Source organism: Globicephala melas, chromosome 2 (genome assembly GCF_963455315.2).
Source record: "Globicephala melas chromosome 2, mGloMel1.2, whole genome shotgun sequence".
NCBI classification, from domain to species: Eukaryota; Metazoa; Chordata; class Mammalia; order Artiodactyla; family Delphinidae; genus Globicephala; species Globicephala melas.
In genome coordinates this window covers 92777898-92798166 of record NC_083315.2, presented here as the reverse complement: position 1 = coordinate 92798166, position 20269 = coordinate 92777898, and the positions used below count along the sequence as shown (strand labels likewise).

The 20269-nt window shown below is 46.4% G+C and overlaps 1 protein-coding gene across 2 annotated transcripts in view; it reads right to left on the bottom strand.

The window, feature by feature from the left end:
* Positions 1 to 2283: 2283 nt before the first annotated feature.
* The window catches only part of INO80 (INO80 complex ATPase subunit), a 131773-nt gene continuing 113787 nt past the window's right edge, over positions 2284 to 20269 (bottom strand). Inside the window, exons 30-36 of one of the 2 annotated variants that reach the window (XM_030842983.2) lie at positions 12001 to 12159; positions 11263 to 11365; positions 10362 to 10450; positions 8082 to 8237; positions 7618 to 7777; positions 6314 to 6529; positions 2284 to 3874 (exon numbers count right to left, since the gene is read on the bottom strand). In XM_030842983.2, coding sequence (XP_030698843.1) covers positions 3657 to 3874; positions 6314 to 6529; positions 7618 to 7777; positions 8082 to 8237; positions 10362 to 10450; positions 11263 to 11365; positions 12001 to 12159 — 1101 coding nt within the window. In that variant the 3' untranslated portion in view covers positions 2284 to 3656. The remainder of the gene's footprint in view (positions 3875 to 6313; positions 6530 to 7617; positions 7778 to 8081; positions 8238 to 10361; positions 10451 to 11262; positions 11366 to 12000; positions 12160 to 20269) is intronic. The other variant, XM_030842984.2, reaches the window with a different exon arrangement.

Genomic DNA, 20269 nt, shown 5'->3' with positions numbered 1-20269 from the left:
TTCCTGCACAGAGCTTCCTGGCTGGAGTGGGGGCATACAAGCAGAGATCAGAGTTTATTCTGACTGACATGGCTGGAGGGTGCCCAAAGCGTTGTTATGCCGGGTGTGGTCCAAGGCGAAGCAGCCATCACCTGAGGTGTGTTAGAGATTCAGTTTCAGGTCTCACCCTAGACCGTCTGAAATTCAACCTGCATTTTAAGAAGATCCGAGGTGATTCATATCTATACTAAAGTTTGATAAGCATTACTTAAAGGGATGATTCAGAAGTTTCAAAAAAAATTTAACTTAAACTTAGTTTAACTCCACACAAAATCTTTAGCTAGCAGTAGAAGCAGAGCTGCTCTGTTTAATTTGGGTGGCCCATATCCCTTTTTGTTTATCACTAACAACAGCCCTTGAGGCACATCTGGGGATCTCTAAAACTCTAGGTCCAGGGAATCTCCAGAGACTCCTGAGTGCTTCAACAAAGCCCTAGGCATGGAAACTGTGATAGTAAGCCCAGTGCAGACTCCACATTTCCAGGGCTGCTCATGGGGCAGCCCACAATCTTAAAATCTGCTTACCTAGGGCCCCAGAGCTGGCTCATGTGGCAAGGGAAACCTGTTCGAAAAGATGGCCTCACTGTGATCCAGTGAGATCTGCACTGGAGGACTGGACCTCCAGGCTCCCTGAGGGATGCTCCTTTTAGCAGGCAGGAGCCCTCCCCAGTCTTTTTCTATGTTAAGGGACTGGCTCTTTGGGTTCACAGGTGAGAGCTGTCCATCTCTCACAGTCTGAGAGCCGCAGTCTTCAGAGAGTGGACAGGCTAGCATAAGTCATAACTTGGAGACAGGACTCAAGCTGTTAACGAGTTTGAAGCCTTTGCTTTTAAGATTCAAGCCCCATCTGTGAACCCTCAGGTAAGGGAGGGACAGGTGAGGAGGAACAACATTAAGGCTGCGAGCACCCCTCAAGATGAAATGTTAGCTGTGTTTCTTCAGGGACTGGATTGAAAATGGGTAAAAGGCGGGTATGGCACCATGTCTGGGGACACAGAAGACTGGAGAGCTCTGATCCAAGACTTACATGCTTTTCAAGAGAGGATACTAGCCCATCTGCATCTGGGTGAAGCTACGCGAGGATCTGAGTTGTCAGGTCCCTAGAGAGACGACCACTGCTGACCTTGACAAGGTTCTAGAGTCTTGTCACTGGGTAATGAGAACTGGAAAGGATCCATCCTAGTGGGCTTGTGGACCAGGAGCCACAGTGGTGACGACAATAGGGCATGGCTAATTGGGAAACTGACACTGGCTTGCTCTGTGTGAGGCCTTGGTCAAGTTTACCAGCAAGAAAAGAAAGAGCCAGCATATATGACAGTGCTACTTAAGATCAACAAAATGAACACAAGGCTCATCACCCTTGTGACGGGGTGAGCAGCAGCTTCTCAGGAGCCAGCCACCCCAATCAAGGGTGTGCAGGGTTAGCCAAGGCTTGGGAGGCCACACAGCCAGCACATTCGGAACAGCACGAGCCCTGCTCAAAGGTGACGCAAGAGCATATGTGAGTGTTTTATTTAACTCAATCAGAGAAACACTGCCAGTGCAGGCTGGGAACTCATTCTTTTCCAGCTGATCAGAGAGCTAAGTTTTCAAAGCCTGGATGTCTTTGGAATCCCTAGTAACATATTTCACTGTTTTCCTTCATGATTCTTACAAGTACAGCTAACTCTGATAACACTGAGTTCGTTTCACAGTTCCTTAGTATTTCTGCTGGCTTAACTGATTGACAGTGGGTACTGGAACTGCAAATGGGGTAGGTTTCTGGGGTTTATATGCACACATTTGTACACACATCACAGTTTTAGAAACTGGGACAATAAAGTTTCTATTAGTTGGGGATTTTATATATTATACACTGCCAGGAAAATCTCTCACTTGTGGGTTTTGGGGAAAGAATCCGTCAGTGTTAAGATTACCACTATGTAACTGCCTAATGGTGGACCAGGTCAAGCTGCCTACGCCTAAGTCCTGGAGGCAAGGTCTGGAGTCATAAGGAGCCCACACCCTGAGGGCCCTGGCCCGACAGGCACTTGGTCAAGCCTCCTCTCTGATGGCTGGAGGCGAATTCCTATGCCCAATTAACGCCCACAGGGCACTCCTCGTCACACTGACCACGTGTCCTGACCACAAGAACCATGACGATGTTGGGGCTCTGCTTCCCCTTCATCCTGCCACACTCCCCCAAGAGCCCTACAATGCCCACAAGGAGAGGCGGCTGCAAAGACCACAGACACCTCAATTTACATAAAATTATCTCACTCCATTTTATTTAAGATTTTTTTTCTCCAGTTAGTAAAAGAAAGATGTGTCTCTCTTTATACATATGTACAAGTTCAGTTATAAAAATAGACAGCACATTCAAAGAGAAAAAAGGCTTGGCATTTTTCTGATTCCCTCTAAATAGCATCTGTACACAGGAGTCTGGATTTGGGCAGGGGAATCTTATGATTTAAATTAAATGATTCCCCTACCACTCCTACTCCCAAAAAAAAAGTTTTAAAAATCAATCTATCTAAACTCAATTCCGCGATTTTCAGGTGTGCAAATTAGAGGCTGGCCCGCCCAGAAGCACCTGCTCCACCAGGGACATCAGGCTGGGGGCAAGCAGAAACACCACCCATGCCAACACCATCCCTTTGCCTCTCCTGGAGGGAAGCAAGCTCAGGCTGGTGGGGCCGGGCTGGGAGGGTGGGTGCTGAGCCTGCCCTCTCTCCATCCTCTCCAGCTCACTCCGCCATCCCTTCCTTTCTCAGTGCAATACAGACAGTGCATACAGCCAAGCAGGGGGCTGAAGGGCAAGGGTGGGGAGACTGTGCATTCAGGAAGGGCAAGGGGAGCCTGCAAGAGGGGCAGTGAGGATGTCCTGCTGATTGAGGTGGCTCCTGGTCTGTTTACTGGCTTCTGGGAGTCCCGGAGTGGGAGCTGCTGCTACTGTTGCTGGTGGGACCTGAAGGTTCTCTGATGCGAACCATGCAGGACAGGGGAGGAAATGCTGGGAAAACAACTGCCTCCAGGCATGCTTCCTCTAGCCTTCTGTCATCCTCACAGACCACTACCTTCTTCTGCATTCGCTGCTCTCCTCAACCGTGACACTCTGGCAAATGGGGTTTGGAGACTTGGGGAGTTGCCCACGACTGAGGACGTCACATAAATGATTTCCTCCCTTCCTAGCCCCACAGGAAATCACAGCCCTAAGAGAAGTCTCCACTGTGGAAGGCTCTTCACAGCACTTGCTGAGCCTTTGCAAGGAACATGGCCAGAGCCGAAGAGTGGAATGGGGATGGAGACTGTGTGCCTGAGCATCTAAACAGGGTCTCTGTCAGGCCCTTCCCCAGTATGAGGTTTAAGACTTGCCTATAAATTCCTTTGAGATGCTGTGGGCCTGATCCCTGTCCTTGGGCCTTCTTCCTACAGGCAACCCCAGAGCATTCCTCTTGAGACACAGGTGATCAAAGTGCTCACGCCAACCACCTGCCTGTCTTTCCCTTGCTGCAGCTGGTCATCGCTGCCCTCTGGCTTGGGATGAAAGATGCTGCACTGGGCAAGCCATCCAAAGACCATCTGCAGGCCAGGACTCTAGCCCCCGGTTTGGTTGAAGGAAGCTGGAGGGCCAGGTGGTTACCGTCCTCCAGAGGGGTTGGTGCCTTTGCCCTGTTTCCGGACCAGGGAGTCTGGGGCTAGGCTGCTGGTCAAGTGGAGGCTCTTGGGAGTCCCAGGAACACTATTTCCTTTGCTCAAAGGGGAGCTCAAGGGAGAAGAGGCGCTTGAAGGTCCAAAGTCAGCAAGGCCAGCAGGCCGAACAAGGGACGTCTGCAGAGGACTGCTGGCGGAGATTCCTGTGGGGAGGAAAAGAGAGGCAAGACGAGCATAAGCACCAGTCCTGTCTGAGTGCCTCAGTGCCTGACCTCGGTTGCTGGAGTCTGGTCTGGAGATGAGGTCGTGGGGAAGCCCCTCCCTGCCACTCTTCTTAGCATATTTGCTTGCTCTTCCTGTCAACTGTTTTTTCAGTAAGAGAAAAATGATACCTACCCAGCTCTCTCCACATTACCGCATCAACAGGGAGTAAAGATGTCACCTTGGCACTGAAGGGCAGAGCACACATTATATAACATGGGAAAGCCAAGGCTGCAGGATGAGCCGTAACTTACAGGCACTAATGTATTTTCTTACACATTCGTTCTTCCTTTTCAGGACACCACTTGTGATTAGTTGCTTCCCTCTTTATTTTTTAAAAAAATTATGTATTTATTTTTAAATTTTTGGCTGCATTGGGTCTTCGTTGCTATGTGCCAGCTTTCTCTAGTTGCGGTGAGCGGGGGCTACTCTTCCTTGTGGTGCACGGGCTTCTCACTGCGGTGGCTTCTCTTGTTGCGGAGCACAGGCTCTAGCCGCGAGGGCTTCAGTAGTTGTGGCACGTGGGCTAGGTAGTTGTGGTTCGCAGGCTCTAGAGCACAGGCTCAGTAGCTGTGGCTCACGGGCTTAGTTGCCCCGCGGCATGTGGGATCTTCCTGGACCAGGGCTCGAACCCACGTCCCCTGCATTGGCAGGCGGATTCTTAACCACTGCGCCACCAAGGAAGTCCCAGCTGCTTCCTCCTTAATTTCAGAAGATGCCCACTACTCCCCAGTCTGGCCAGAGGACACAAGGCTGCCCATTCTATCCTGTGTCTACATTCATGCATTCTCCTTGTGTTGGAGGCAGCTACCCCTGCTCTCCAAGCCCTGCCACTTTAAGGACCTGGTTCAAATCTCCCATCTCCAGCGATGGCTTCCTGGGCAACAACTCTTTTGAACATTCCTAAGAATGAATTCTCAGCAGGCAGACTCATGTCTCCTCTCATCCACAGTGGAGCTGTGGGTAATGTCCAGATCAGTCCTTTCCCTTGTTTTCCGTTCCCAGTCACCAAGCACTGTCAATTTTTCTTGTGACACTCTACCCCCTGTTGCCTCCGGGAGAAAGCATGATGAGTGTCATGCTTTGCCCCATCCGTGGGTGAAATCCTGCCATGGCAGCCTTGACCACTGCCATGATTGTTATTTTCCAAGGGTGTGATGAGCTGGCAAGAGGTTAAGAAACACTGGGGTAGGCTATCATACTTCATATTTGTTGAATGAACAGATAAATGAAGGCTGCTATCCCTGGAGGAGAAAGGGGAGGTAGCCTAACACTTACTGAGAACTTTCTATCCAAAAATTCCCCTTACTTGCTGCAGCAGCCCTAAATCCTAAGCCCGCGTTTCCAATGGGAGAGAGGTCTGTGCATGGTGAGGGTGCCCTTCTCACCGCTCTCAGATGCCCTACATTCCACCGCTACCCTTATCCTCCACAGCTCATGGTCACAATAGCTAGCTACTTCCCTTCTCAAACTTCCCAGAGCCCCTGGTCACACACCGGGTAAGCTCTCGCCCAGCAGGTCCTTCCAACCCTGACTCCCGCAGCTCCTCTTCAGCACAGCCTGACTGACCTGCTCAGTGACCCCCAACGTGCCTTGGTCACTGTTAACTCTCTGTCGCCAGTTTAAATCCTTCACCATCCTTCTCTTTCCTTCTGAATTAGCCTGGCAACTTTGTCATCAAATCCACGGTTCCTCCTTCTTCTGATCTACAACCAGAATTAAGGCCTTCCCTCTTCCTTCATTCAGGACACGCATACTGCCTTGTACTGCTGCTAAACAAATTCTATGCCCAGCTTCCCCTTCTAATTTTCATTATACACTCAGGTGCGGGGTCCACGTGTTATACTCCTATGCACACAGCAGGTATTGTTTTTTTGGTTTTGTTTTGGTTTTGGTTTTTTTTTGGCGCCACGTGGTTTGTGGGATCTTAGTTCCCCGACTAGGGATTGAACCTGGGCCCTCGGCAGTGAGAGCACTGAGTCCTAACCACTGGACCACCAGGGAATTCCCTACAGCAGGTGTTTAACCCTAAGGTGATGGAGCACAAGGCTGGGTAAAAGTTAACTTGACTACTGAAATGTAATTATTAAAATGTGGGTCCGGGGGAAAAAAATCAGTTCTCAAAGCAGGAGAAATTCTGTTTAAAATTCAGCTTTCTCTGTTTTCACAGTTACTTACGCTTTGAAGGCAGTACTGTGCCAAGTCACAAGGGCAAGGAGAGAGTCAGGACCACTCAATGCTGAGGCAGAATCCAACATGGGCTTGGGAAGGAGCTTTGGGCCTGGAGGTGTCCTACTTGCTCTACCTGGCAGAATGCTCAGTAGACCCTTCCGACTGTCCCCGACCAGAATGGAGCCCGTAGTCCCCTGGGGCTTCCGCACCTTTAGACACGTTGTACCCGTATGCAGCATAGGCAGCTGCAGAGGCCGCGGCAGCCCCTGCTTTGGCTCCTGCCATTGCAGCAGCACTGCCTGCGGTGGACTTCCGGCTCCGGCCCTTCCCTGCTCCTTTGGCTGTGCTTCCTGAACCTTTGGGGCGGCCTCGGCTTCGGGCTGAATGACCACGTCCTGCAGCCGGCATTTCCTGAATGGAAATTCCTATGGGAACAAATGGGCCAAGAGGGAAAAAAGTTTATTTCTTCATTTGTTAACAGACTCTTCTCCTGGACAGGGAAGATGGCTTTCAGGGTGTTTGTTTCAGGACTCCCAGGGAGGTCTACGCCTCAATTTAATGGCTGGGACACAGCATCACACAGCGTTAGTAAGAACTGTAAATAGCTACAACAGCCTGACACCTCAAGCTGCTTTTCATTCTCTAAGAGTGGTGCCATTACTCCTGAATTTCTTCTTTGAACTAGATCATTACTAAATGAACTCCAGAGACGTGCACCTGTGATTCACCTGCACACTCCAATGTTTTCCTGCCTTGGAGAATCAACTTTTACTCCCAAGGTTTTTTGTTTTTTGTTTTTTTAAATTAATTAATTAATTTATGTTTTGTTTTTGTCTGTGTTGGGTCTTCGTTGCTGCATGCAGGCTTTCTCTAGTTGCAGCGAGCGGGGACTACTCTTCATTGCGGTGCGCGGGCTACTCAGTACGGTGGCTTCTCTCGTTGCGGAGCACAGGCTCTAGGCCATGCAGGCTTCAGTAGTTGCTGCACACCGGCTCAGTAGTTGTGGCTCGCGGGCTCCAGAACGCAGGCTCAGTAGTTGTGCCGCATGGGCTTAGTTGCTCCGTGGCATACAGGATCTTCCCGGACCAGGGCTTGAACCCGTGTCCCTGCACTGGCAGGCGGATTCTTAACTGCTGCACCACCAGGGAAGTCCCTACTTCCAGGTTTTAAACTTAGAAGTCCTCAAGAAATAGCAGCAACACTGGGCCCCACAGAACAAAGTGAGGAAAGGCCTGGAAAAGCTAACTATAATTAAAAACTGGCAAAAATAAGGGTGAAACATGAAAGACAGGAATGGCTAGAAAACAAAGAAGTTTGAAATCTTTATGAAGTTCTTATTTTACATTCCCTAAACCTTCTCATTCTCCCTTTCACTTGAATCGACTAATGAAAGAATGAGGCTACCAATTCTTTTTGCTCTACTCCACTCTTCTTTAAAGAAAGTAGAAAACGGCATTATCCAAGAAGGAATCAGGACCTCACCCAAGCTGTATGGGACAGCAGCATCACTTACCGTTCACAGTGTCTGACACGGAGCCCGTTATGGAAGCAGGAGAGTTGGTGGCTCGAGACTGAGGGGCTGAGGAGGCTGGGTCATCCACAATGACCAGCATGTCACTGCTGCTCTCGTCGGGGGGAATAGAGCCGGTGTGCAGCTCACTGCTGATGGAGATCTAGAGGCAAAAGGGTCATGATCACCCCCCCTCCTAGCACCCGCAGCCCATGGCCCTCGTGCCTACATCAGTATGTGCTTCTCAGGTCTCACCACCATTTGCCTCTCCTGCCTGGCTTCACTCCTGAGAGTTAGACCCCCTGCTTTGGCTCCAAAGAAGGCAGCCTGTCCTCACTTGCTTTTCTTCCCATGGATTCCACATGTAACCCCTTCTACAAGGCAGGAGAACTCCTGGAAAAGCAAAGGCTACCAGGTCAGGACACAGTCCCCACTGCTGTGATGAAGGCATCTAAAAGGAGCCTCACCTCACTGAAAGGGCTGGGCATGGCTGAGTCCACACTAATGAAGGAGTCATCCCCGTCTGCAGAGAGGTTGGAGTTATCAGCCGAAGGAACAAATGGGATCACTAGGTTCACACCCTCCTTTCTCCTTTTCCCATCCAATTCATCTTCCTTTTTCTTCTGGGAACACACAAATCAAGAAATATGGAAAAAGGATGAGGATAGGCACCAAGAGAAAAGTGGGGTTGGAGAAGAAAGTGATGACAGAAATTTGACTCTTTGTAAAGTTCTAGGTTTCATTTTATTCAATTAGCATATTATTAAAGGAAGAAAAAATCCTAAGGAAGGAGGAAAGGGATGGCTTAGTAAGAGTTTATGCATATTCTGGCACAATAATACAGAGTTGAAAGGCCAGTCACACTGAACTGAAGCTGTGCCAAACCTAATCCTCACAGGGCGCGGTGCATGGTCAGCTTCCAGCATGGCCAAGCTGCAGCACTTCTCAGGGGCTGAAGTGATGCAGCCCCACAAGAGGGAGGGCCCGTGCTCTTAGTATATTTTCCGCACATCTGTTTTCACTCTGCCTTCTTTTTAAATATGTATAAGGGGAATGAAGGTTCTTATTACACATAAGGAATACTGAAGTGGCTTTTCATTATTTCCTCAATTTACGCTTAAAGACTGAGCGACTAAGCTACACTAAACAGTTCTAGAGCCAAGTTCAGGAGGGCTTTGTCACAGATGAGAGATGTGGAAGAACAGAAAGTGCTTAGAAAATTCTGGGGATCACACCCATCCACTGCACCTAACGGCATTTGTATCTAGACCTATATTAGGGTTAATACGGTATGTCTTTGTGTAGTTTATATTATCACTGGGTATTTATCTGAAACTTCTTATTCAGAGTAGGGATGGCACCTGATGCAAACTCAGTAAATCCTACAATGTCCTGTTGAAGAAAATCACCCTTTCTTCTTTGCTATTGTTTCTGAATAGTAGTAAGCAATGGGTTAGAAATTTGAAAGTGGAGTCATAAAAGAGAACCTGAGAACATGGGTAGAAATAGCAGCCCAGACTAGGAAGAACGTGAGCCTTCATTCCTAAGATTTTTTTTCAACTCTGTAAATATAGTGAGTACCAAGGGCATCCTTCAGGCTAGAAATAGTTCTGCTTAGCAGAAGGTACAATCGAGGGTGTGGATTGAGCTGGTGTGTCTATCAGAAGATGAACATATAATATAGACAGGCTCCTAGGCTGCTGACCATCAGGGCCATACAGCCAAAGGGACACGAGGCCCTATACAAGCTTGCATAAGAGGAAGAAGTGGACCTCCACTTAAAGCACAACCAGCTTTAACATGTGACTAGACAACATGCTTCAGACAAACCAAACAGTCCAGGGAAATGATACATGGACAAATGTCTGACTTGAGGGCCCAGAGCTATGGCAATGCCTGAATTTCAGCACAACCCAAAGGTAAGCCAAACCCACCAGAAGAAATTAGGAGCCACTTTCTGGAAGGTAATAAAATGGTTTCAAACCAACAGCCTTTATTTATTTATTTTTAAATTAATTAACTAATTATTTATTTGTTCAAACCAACAGTCTTTAGGCATGGTAAGTCTGGGAACCTAGTCAGAACTAATGGGCTGACTCCTGAAACAAGAGTAAGTCCTGGAGACCTCATTTCTGATTTATGTATCAGTAAAGATCAGGGGTAAGGATTACTGATATACTTTGGTAGAAACAGCAAGACAGGGAGAAATGTAGGGGAACTACATCCCACTTTGCAGCTAGCCTGGTGGGCTCAAGTAGGAAATGTCAGAAGGGAGACAAAAACAACTCAAATCCTTGGCATGAATTGGAGAAAAAGATGAACAGACTGGCCAACGATTTATTTTTCCAGTAGTAGATGACAATGAATGGTGCACTAGCAGAACTATGGCAGAAAGACTGGATCTAATGACCTCTTAGGTCCCTTCTAAGATTCTACGGAATCTAATAATATAACATCCATCTTACATTTATTAGACTTATGCTTTTTAACAGTCCCAACAAATGGTGTCCATAATTACATGTAACCACAGACACATGTAATTATGTCTGTGTGGGGAGTACAGTTCTACCAAGGCTGCATTTCTCCTGCTTGATTCTCTATCAGGACAGAACTGCTGTATAGCACACGTAGATGGAGCTGGACACCAACCAGTAACCAAGACGACAAGCCTGTACCCTGAAGACTCTTCTGTAAGGACCACTCTGCACCCCCATCAGTCCCTGTCCACCACCCCAAACTTGACATACCTTCTCTGCGTATTTTTCCCGCTTGCGCTTGCGCTCTTTAACTCGGTTGGTTTCCTCCTGCTGCCGTTTCTCTTCTTGTCGGAGTCTCACTGTCAAGAAAATTTTATAAAGATCTGATGAAGTATCTGTGGCAATCCTAATCCTCATTCTCTGAAATTAAGGTGGCCATATTCTTTTATATTTATGATTGAAGGTATGACTTCTATCCATCTAAGGCAGATAACTGGTGGTTTTCTAACTTGGAGAATGAACAGAGTTCCTTGGATTCTTAACAGTTTTGGGGTTCAAATCACGATTCAGTGACACTGTCATGGGCCTTTCCTTGCCTTTTATTCTTTTTCCTTTTCTTTTCAGTCTTTTAATATCTCTGCATTGCACAGAGTCCTGAAAGGTTTTTAGAAGGTGGTGGCAAATGTGAGCCCCATAAGAAAGGTGCTTCATCACATTTTCTGATGTGATGCTGTCGAAGTCCTCAGAGGTTTACAAGGTAAGTCTGAAACTGAAACCCATTGTTCTCAAAAGCCAGAAGTACTGGGAGAAGCGTTTGTATGTTACATACAGCAGTGTGCTTTTCCAACTTTTCCATAAAAACATTTCTCTGGATAGAACAGAGTAAATTCATTACTGCTGAGGTGTCAAGGGATATAGCCTTCCTGGTACCCATTTATTTGAAGTCATATTACTCTAACAATACACACGAATTTTTCCTTCTACTCCATAATACATCCTTCTTTGGGTTTTAATATAAAATATTAACCAAAAAAATGTTTCTCCCCAGACAGTCTTTGGCTTTGCCTCCCCTTGGCACAGTCAAAGGCGCCTTTCATTTCCAGAAGAGTGGGGCTAAAGAAACATCTCTGTAAGGAGGAGAGAGCGTTAATAAGAGGTCTAGAGTACATACATTTCTTCTCCAATTCTTCATCGTCTAGAAGAAGGCTAACCACCTCTTTGGGTTTCAAGGTATCCGGTTTGAAGTTTCCACCAGAAATCACCATCCGCTGAATCTGAATATCAAAGCAGATCAAAAACCACCACCATCAGGCATCCATTCCCTTATGACAAATATTCAGAAAGAAAGAAACATCTTTCTTAATCTGTTCTCTGGTGAGGCCCCTGGATTTCCTACTTCTTTTTCATTCGTGTGACTGGCTCATCCAGGTCATTTGTCCAATAGAAAGGAGAACTTCTTTGCTTGCAACTGTTAATTGATAGCTATAAGGTCCAATAATACTGAATCAAGAAGGAAAAGAACCCCAAATAATCATTTCTTTAGAAACCAGCAAATTTGTCACACAACTCAGAGGCCGGTCACACTGAGAGTACTAGGGTGAGAGCAAACGCCATTCCTTCTTCCCCTGAATGTGAAACCATGTCAAATAGGAAAAGGCCATGACTTGGGGTCCTCTTCACATGAATAACAGCTGAATGTAGGTTGTAGACACCATTCTGGTAGAAAAGGAGTAAGGAATGGCCAGGGCAGTACACTGCTTTTGTATGGGACCTCATTTTATTTTCTATTCACATGAAATTTTAGTGCTTTCATGACCAACGAAAGCCAAGTCAGTCTTAGTCTTAGTCCAGTCAATGTGGCTGGACTATTTTCTCTACCAGCACAATACTTCCTTTGCCTTCTGCTTACCTCACTCTTCTCCTTGGCTCGCTGCAGAATGCGTTCTTCAATGGTGCCCTTACAGATGAGTCGGTACACGGTAACCTGCTTTGTCTGCCCCAAGCGGTGGGCCCTGTCCATGGCCTGCTGGTCCACAGTGGGGTTCCAATCGCTATCATAAAATATCACCTGCATAGGCAGGACAAGAATACAGCAAAAATGAGGCACTCTCAGGGCAATACTAGGAATTCTGACAGCAACCCAGCCACTCATCTATTTCAATAGTCTGATGCCAGATTTTTTTCTACGATATAAAGATGAACAGGTATCTATCTACTCATAAAACCAAGCCATTCCCTCATCTGCCCTGGGCAAAAGAGACATACTCTGAGCGTTTTTCAGGGTTTTCATTTAAAAAGAGGGAGTGGCAACAATATTAATAGTTAACACTCAGGGCTTACTATTTGCCAGTCATTGTACTACGTGCTTTATGTGTATTAACTCACTTAAATCCCACTACCACTATGATTTAGGTACTATTTAAAACCCCCTTTTTATAGATGAGGAAACTGAGACACAGAGGAATAAGAGATTTTATCCAAGATCACACCGCCTAAATAAGCAGTGGGCCTGGGATGTGAGGGATGTGAAAGCCTTCTCTTTAACCCTAGGCCTACCTTGTAAGAGGCAGACATGGCTTTCCTGGCATTCTCAGGTTCTCATTAACAGGGTCATTTCCTGTCTCTTGAATTCCAGGCAAGAAATGTTTAAAGGGTTCTCTGGAAGTTACTTCTAGTTTGCTAAACAGCAAACACAAACAACAACAAAATGTACTCCCCCCTCCCCTGCCCCACCAGTGATCCTAAAACCAACAGACTCCTGGGTCCTCAGCCCTGAGGCTACTATCAATACAGTAGACCTCCTAAAAGAAAGCCAGTTCAAAATGACCCCTATCTCTCATGCGTCCTCCTCTACATTCAACCAAGTCACCAAATCCAGCCAGTGCTTCTTCAGAAACAAACCTATCCTTTCTACAGTCCACTGTCCTCCTTGACCAGGCCCTCACCACCTACATCTGGCTCACTAATGTTTCTAGACCAGCAGGCTTCTGAGATCTGTCTCTTTCTTCTTCAGTCTACTTGGGGTACCACTGGAGACCATTCCATCTCTCTGTCGATTATGCTGTTACACACCAAGTCCAAGCTCCCCTCAATAATCAGGTCCTGCTATACTAAGACAACTTCATTTTTATTCTTTCCTAATATAAAAGCACCCCTTCCCTTTTGTCAGATAGGTCTCTTTGGTATCCCTCACTTATATTACGTTTGTTTGTACTACTTCTTGCTTAAGCTGATTTTCTGACTAACAATCAATCCTTCAACTCTTCTCTGTTGATTAAGGTTCAGTTTAAGCTTCACCACTTTCAGGAAGACCTCCCTGATTTCTCTTGCCTGTAACAACGTCTCCTTTTCCTATTCCTCATGAATTCCTATTAGAAGTAACACTGGCTGAAACCTTTTGAGCACTTAAAACAGATGTGCATACATATCTCACTAAATTTTCAAAAAAACCTTATATATTTCCTTCATCTTACAAATTAGGAAGAGACTGGCCTGAGTTCACAATCCTAATAGTCTCCTTCCGCAACGTGCACTATTAGCAAAATGTTGCATCACCTATCCTGGTCCAAGTTCCCACTTAACTGCTACCTTCTAAAGGTGACCAATTGTTTTGTGTGTATTACATATTTTAAAAATCTTCCTGTCTAGTCTTATTTGAGGACAGACACCATCCACCAGTACAAAGTAGAATTCTACAAATATTAGTCAATTGATACTAGAAACTCTAAGGTGTGATCAAAACTAGATAGAGCCTTAAAATGTAGGCTGGGGCTTCTCTGGTGGCGCAGTGGTTGAGAGTCCGCCTGCTGATGCAGGGTACATGGGTTTGTGCCCCGGTCTGGGAAGATCCCACATGCCACGGAGCGGCTGGGCCTGTGAGCCATGGCCACTGAGCCTGCGCGTCCGGAGCCTGTGCTCTGCAACGGGAGAGGCCACAACAGTGAGAGGCCCGCGTACCGCAAAAAAAAAAAAAAAAAAAAATGTAGGCTGAAGAGTGATTGATTTCTCTTGACACTCTTCCTCTAGATGCTTTTTCCCTTGCTTAACACCATTCCTAAGTAATTTATTTTCTCATTTAAAAATGGAAGCAATTCTTCTGCCATTTTCTTCAGAATTCACTTGAGGTAAAGATGGATAAAAGGCATCAGTATTTTCAATGCTCTTGCCTCTACTAATAAGGACCCCCACTGGCTCTTTCTTCTGGCGCTCCTTTTGTCTTGCTTTCATATGAGGTATAATCCCTCAGTTTTTATAGTGTAGGTTAGAATCCTTGAGGAAAAAATTACAAACTGCCTGCCAAAGAAAGAAAATCATTATGAAAGCTTATTGTTAATCCACAGTGTCCACAGATCTAGGATTTGGAAGTACACAATGTTTGTCACTTGTAGAGGAGTTTAGCCACAGGATATTCTGAGCTTCAACAGGATATGAAAAATTTTAGAAAATTCAGTTTAAACTTTCAGGGAGAACAAAGGAAGAGAAGACAGAGTTAATGAAAATGAGACCTCTGGACTTCCCTGGTGGCGCAGTGGATTCCGGGAAGATCCCACATGTCATGGAGCAACTAAGTCCATACGCCACAACTACTGATCCTGCACTCTAGAGCCCACAAGCCACAACTACTGAGCCCACATGCCACAACTACTGAAGCCCGTGCACCTAGAGCCTGTGCTCCACAACAAGAGAAGCCCCCCTTGCCACAACTAGAGAAAGCCTTTGCGCAGCAACGAAGACCCAACGCAGCCAAAAATAAAATTGATCTTTAAAAAAAAAAAAGAAAAGGAGACCTCCAATTGGACTGGGGGGGAGGGTCATTATTTGCCCAACATACCTAACATGACCTACATATGTGGAAAATGAGAGTTGATGTCACATCCCAAAGATAGTACCTTAGTAGTCCAAGCCTAAGGCAATGGTTCAGCATGAATTCATAATGGGGAATCCTATATTATGAATCATTTCATAGGTGTTTCCTCCATATTTACATTTTCTTCCTGGAAGTCTCAGTGGCAACCAAACCTGATTCAACTTGGGTTCTTTTGAGATCATAAACAATAAGATTAAAGCCTAAGAGATAGGCTTGCAATTTAAAGTCCCCCCTTCCCCCAGTTTAGTGGCTATCTATCATTCAAATGGATTAAAAGAGGTGAGGAACTGGGGAGAAAGAGAGAATAAAATAAGATTCTACTTAACCCTATCCAATAAGCTATTGACGTTTAAAAAGAAAAAAAAAGAAAGATTCTACTTAGAAAAAGACCCAGGGAAAAAGAATATGAAATATGTGTAAGCTAGTGGGTTAAGATAAGAACAGAGAGAACTAAAAACCAAGTTCGATGTATGGTTATTATCTAACTTGACAATAAAATGAACACTGAATCAACCATGACATGAACTCAGGGAGAGGGAGTCAGGGGAGACCATGCCCATTAGAATAGGACAGAGATGACATCTTTGTTTATGGAGCTCAGTGAGACATTCTAGAGAAAATAACAATTAAAGAACTACAACAGCTGACTTAACTAGGAAACATTAAAGCTAGTCAGTCCACAATGTGTGGCCCAACAATGACTAAGGGGAAATAAATTACTTGTCAGCACCTTTATGAAGTTGTAAACACCAAGCTGGGCGGGCACTGGGAGGGGAAGCAAGGGAAGAAGGTGGGAGCTGAGATGGGGTGGAGGCGCCTGGCTATACAGGTCAATATAACAGGGAGTTTCAGGGGATGAGGGAGTGAAATGGAAAACAGGAAAATTTAGAGGAACAACTGGAAAAAGCTGACCAACACTTGGAGGGTGGAACTCACTCTTTTTTTCCCCAAGAGAACAGGTGGAAGTTCAGTCCCTTGGGAGGGCTGAAAGCTGCCCCATGTTGTCTCACAGGACATAAGACTTCTCACACTGTTACTAAGGGACAAAAGCTCTTCAATCTCTCTCTACACATAAACATTTAAAACAGATCTCACACAAACAAAACCAACAGTGCAGTTTATAACAATTTCTCACTAAACAATGTCAAATGCAAAGAGATCCCTACTCCAAGAAGAATACACAAAGAACAACACAGGCAGTGAGGGGCAGTTGCCATTAATTTCATGCTAAAATCATGTTTTTACTAACAGAGTGAGCCAGACATAATCCCAATGTTTACAAATACACGTTTATAAATGTACTCTCAATCATAAAACATTAAGTTTTTCCTGACATTTTAGGCAGACTAACCTCTTCCTTGTCCATTAATGGTTCTGGGGATCTTCCAAAGCTGAACAAATCTCAGAACAAAGGAAAAATGCCAGGCAAGCAATTAAGCTTATTGTTTCTCTAATAATACACACACAGCAAGTATAACTTAACTCCACACAAAGCTTTATCTAGCAACTCATTTAAATCTTTTATTTTATTTACTTATTTTTGGCTACATAGGGTCTTCGTTGCTGTGCGCGGGCTTTCTCTAGTTGCAGTGAGCGGGGGCTACTCTTTGTTGTGGTGCGCAGGCTTCTCATTGCGGTACCTTCTCTTGTTGCGGTGCGCGGGCTTCAGTAGTTGTGGCACACAGGTTCTAAAGCACAAGCTCAGTAGTTGTGGCGCACGGACTTAGTTGCTCCGCGGCATGTGGGATCTTCCCGGACCAGGGCTCGAGCCTGTGTCTCTTGCATTGGCAGCTGGATTCTTAACCACTGTGCCAGCAGGGAAGCCCACTCATTTCAATCCTGTGGTCTCATTTCTTCTGAGTATTCCAGGAGGTTCTAATTTATGAGTCCCTCAGCCCTCCCCTCAAAATTAAATGTAAATTATTTTGGAATTGGGGACTCAGAATATTCAGAGCCTCTCTCTACGCCCCAGGATATAAAGAGAATTCCTACTTCTACTCCTCTAGCTATGGGGTTAGGGGCCTACTTTGGTTCTTTCTGACTGGCAGGACCAGCTTACCTGCATAAGGCAAACTGTGAAAACCAGAAGCATGATGCAGATCTGCCCCACTCAAACCTGCTTATTTTTTGGCCATTTAAATGAATGACTAGGTGAACTATTCCTTAAGAAACCATAGGCCAAACCTGACATAGGCAGGCTGAGAAGAAGGGAAAGATATTTTAATCAAATGAACCAATGCTAGGCCTCCCCAGGTGACCTCATCCAGCTCCATGGCCTTAAATGTTATCTATGACCTGATGATTCCAAAATACATCTTGAGCCTCAAACTTTCTCCTAAATTCCATGCTCTACCACCTGGGTGACAATGCCACTTAATGTCTGGTTAAGAGTCTTGAACTTAAAAAACCCCAAACCAAACTCTTGATTTCCCCTCTCAAACCTGTTCCTCCCCACACCTTCCCCTTAACCAGTCGTTGGTATCTCCATCATTCCAGTTGCTCAGGTTGAACACCTTGGAGTTCTCCTTGATCCACATGATCCACATCCAATCTAGTAGTAAACGCCATTGGCTGTACCTTAAAACTACATGCAGATTCCAATTACTTCTCATCACCTCCACTGCTTCAATCCTTGTCCAAGTCACCATCGTCTTGTGTCTAATTCCTAACTGAACTTCCTGCTTCTACTTCCTTCCCTATAGTCTTCTCCACCCCACCCCCCTGAAGCCAGAAGGACACATTTAAGCTCAAGCTAAAGTTCTTCCTCTGTTCAAGTTCTTCCAGTAGCCTCCCACCTCAAAATCCTAACCATGGCCTATTAAGCCCCACACAATCTGCTTCTGCCACTCATTTTATACCACTCTGCCCTCATTCATTCTGTCACACCTACAAAGGGCTTGCTTCATTGTTTGATTATGCCAAGGATGTTCTCACCTCAGGGCTTTGTTCTGTACTTATCTCCTTTCCCTGGAATGCTATTCTTTTCTGCCAGATGCATAACTGGCTTGCTTTTCTCACTTTCTTCAGATCTTGGTTCAAATGTCACCTTATCAGAGAGGCTTTACCAGCCCATATAAAACAGCAACCCCTGACCTTGAATTGGGTTTTGAAAAACAATCAGAAAGGGCTTCCCTGGTGGCGCAGTGGTTGAGAGTCCGCCTGCCGATGCAGGGGACAGGGGTTCGTGCCCGGGTCTGGGAAGATCCCACATGCCGCGGAGCGGCTAGGCCCGTGAGCCATGGCCACTGAGCCTGCGCGCCTGGAGCCTGTGCTCCGCAACGGGAGAGGCCACAGGAGTGAGAGGCCCGCGTACCGCAAAAAAAACAATCAGAAGTTTACCAGGTGGAAGAAGACAAAGTGCCCAGGACGAAGATCTATGATGAGGGAGCTGTTAATGTAATATTATGATACAGTATGGTGGGTTCAGGAAACAGGTCAATTGTTATTACCAGAACATAATTTTTTTTGTTTTTTTCTTTGAAAAATGACGTCTTTGTTTCTGGACAATGCACGCTTTTCTTTAACGATTAAAGCACATGTATAATATATGTTTGAGGCCACAAAACAGGCTGTTGTAGTTAGCACAGAAATCAGGTCAGAGCCAGAATGATTTCCCTGTACCCCAATATGGGAACACTTCTTTCATCCCATCCATCCGTCCGTGCATCCATCCATCCATCCACTGGACCACTGGAAGTCACAGGCCACAGGCCCTTCAGAGAGCACCGGACACAGCTTTCACCTGTACCTGCCAAGCGCCAAAGGGCACTCCAGATCCCTAGAGCCTAACAGACCCAACCCTTAGCAAACCTGCTAGTCACTGTGAAGTCAGCCCCCCACCCCACCCCCACCCCACCCCCAGCCCATGCCCCACGCTCACACAGTTGGAGGGCTGGCTTCAACTCTGGTGAGCTGGTTTGGGACTGGAAAGGAGGGAGAGAGCAGAGGGAGGTGGTGGGAAGTAGGGAGGGTGCACCAGCCTTCCCCTCCTCAGGTTACTGACGTCCCGGATCTCAGAGTCCGTGTCGCCGTCTTTGACCCACTGCCCCCACACTGATGGCTGGACCTGGTGGCAAGACGCCAAGTGGACCCAAATCCGGATCTAGGTGGGAGGTGATGGACTTCATCGTATGGAGAAAGGGGGGTGGGTTGGAATCTGGTGCCTGGTGAGGTGGCGAGTGGCAATGAAGATCTCCGAGTCCCCCCTCAAAATGATGGTTGCGTCGCCAGGAAATCCACCAACCCCGAGAGAGAGCAGTACCTCCCCCTAGACATAGGCAGAGGCGGCCCATGCCCTGGCGCCACACTGGGCAGATTCTCACTCTCCCAGTGCCTTGCAGGCAACTGTTGAAAGCCCCTTCTTTTCACCATTCTTCCATGCTAGGCCCCCAACCTCTCCCCGCCTCTGGAACATAAATTTTGGAAGGAGTAACAGTCTGGCAATTAGGCTGGAAAGGGAGATAAAGGCCACAAAAATGAAGGGCCTTGTATGTGTAAAAGAGCTTATACTTTATCTTGTAGATGACAGAGACTCCCTGAAGAGTTTTAAGCCAGGGAGTAGCATGGTTAATAAAGGGTATAAAAACTAACAGAGGAGGTATGGGGCTAGGGACTGAGACTGGAGTCCAAAAGATCAGCTAGCAGAAAGTGATGAATCTTGTACTCACATTAAGAGTAAGACTAATTGGGCCCACTGCTGCCAACTCCTAGGCAGCTGTCAGAGAGTCCTCTTTAACCTGGGACTTTCACTTTGCTGAATTGAATCTGTGTCTGGGTCAGTTCCTACGTGCTCCTCCCTCTGTTTCAAATATGCACTGGCGGGACTTCCCTGCTGGCGCACTGGTTAAGAATCTGCCTGCCAATGCAGGGGACACGGGTTCGATCCTTGGTCCAGGAAGATTCCACATGCCGCGGAGCAACTAAGCCCGTGTGCCACAACTACTGAGCCTGAGCTCTAGAACCCGCGAGCCACAATTAATGAGCCCGCGCACTGCAACTACTGAAGCCTGCACACCTAGAGCCCGTCTCTGCAACAAGAGAAGCCACCGCAATAAGAAGCCCGCGCACCACAATGAACAGTAACCCTTGCTTGCCGCAACTAGGGAAAGCCCACACACATCAACGAAGACCCAACACAGCCAAAAAACCAAAACAAAACAAAAAATATGCATTGGCTTCACTCAGCTGGAGTAAAGCTTGGGATGTGAAGGGGGGTGCCGTGGGGCCTTCCAGACTACATAAATGTAATGACTGAGACCACCCACATGCTAAACAGTGTCTCAAGACCCCTAAAGGAACTAAATAACTCATC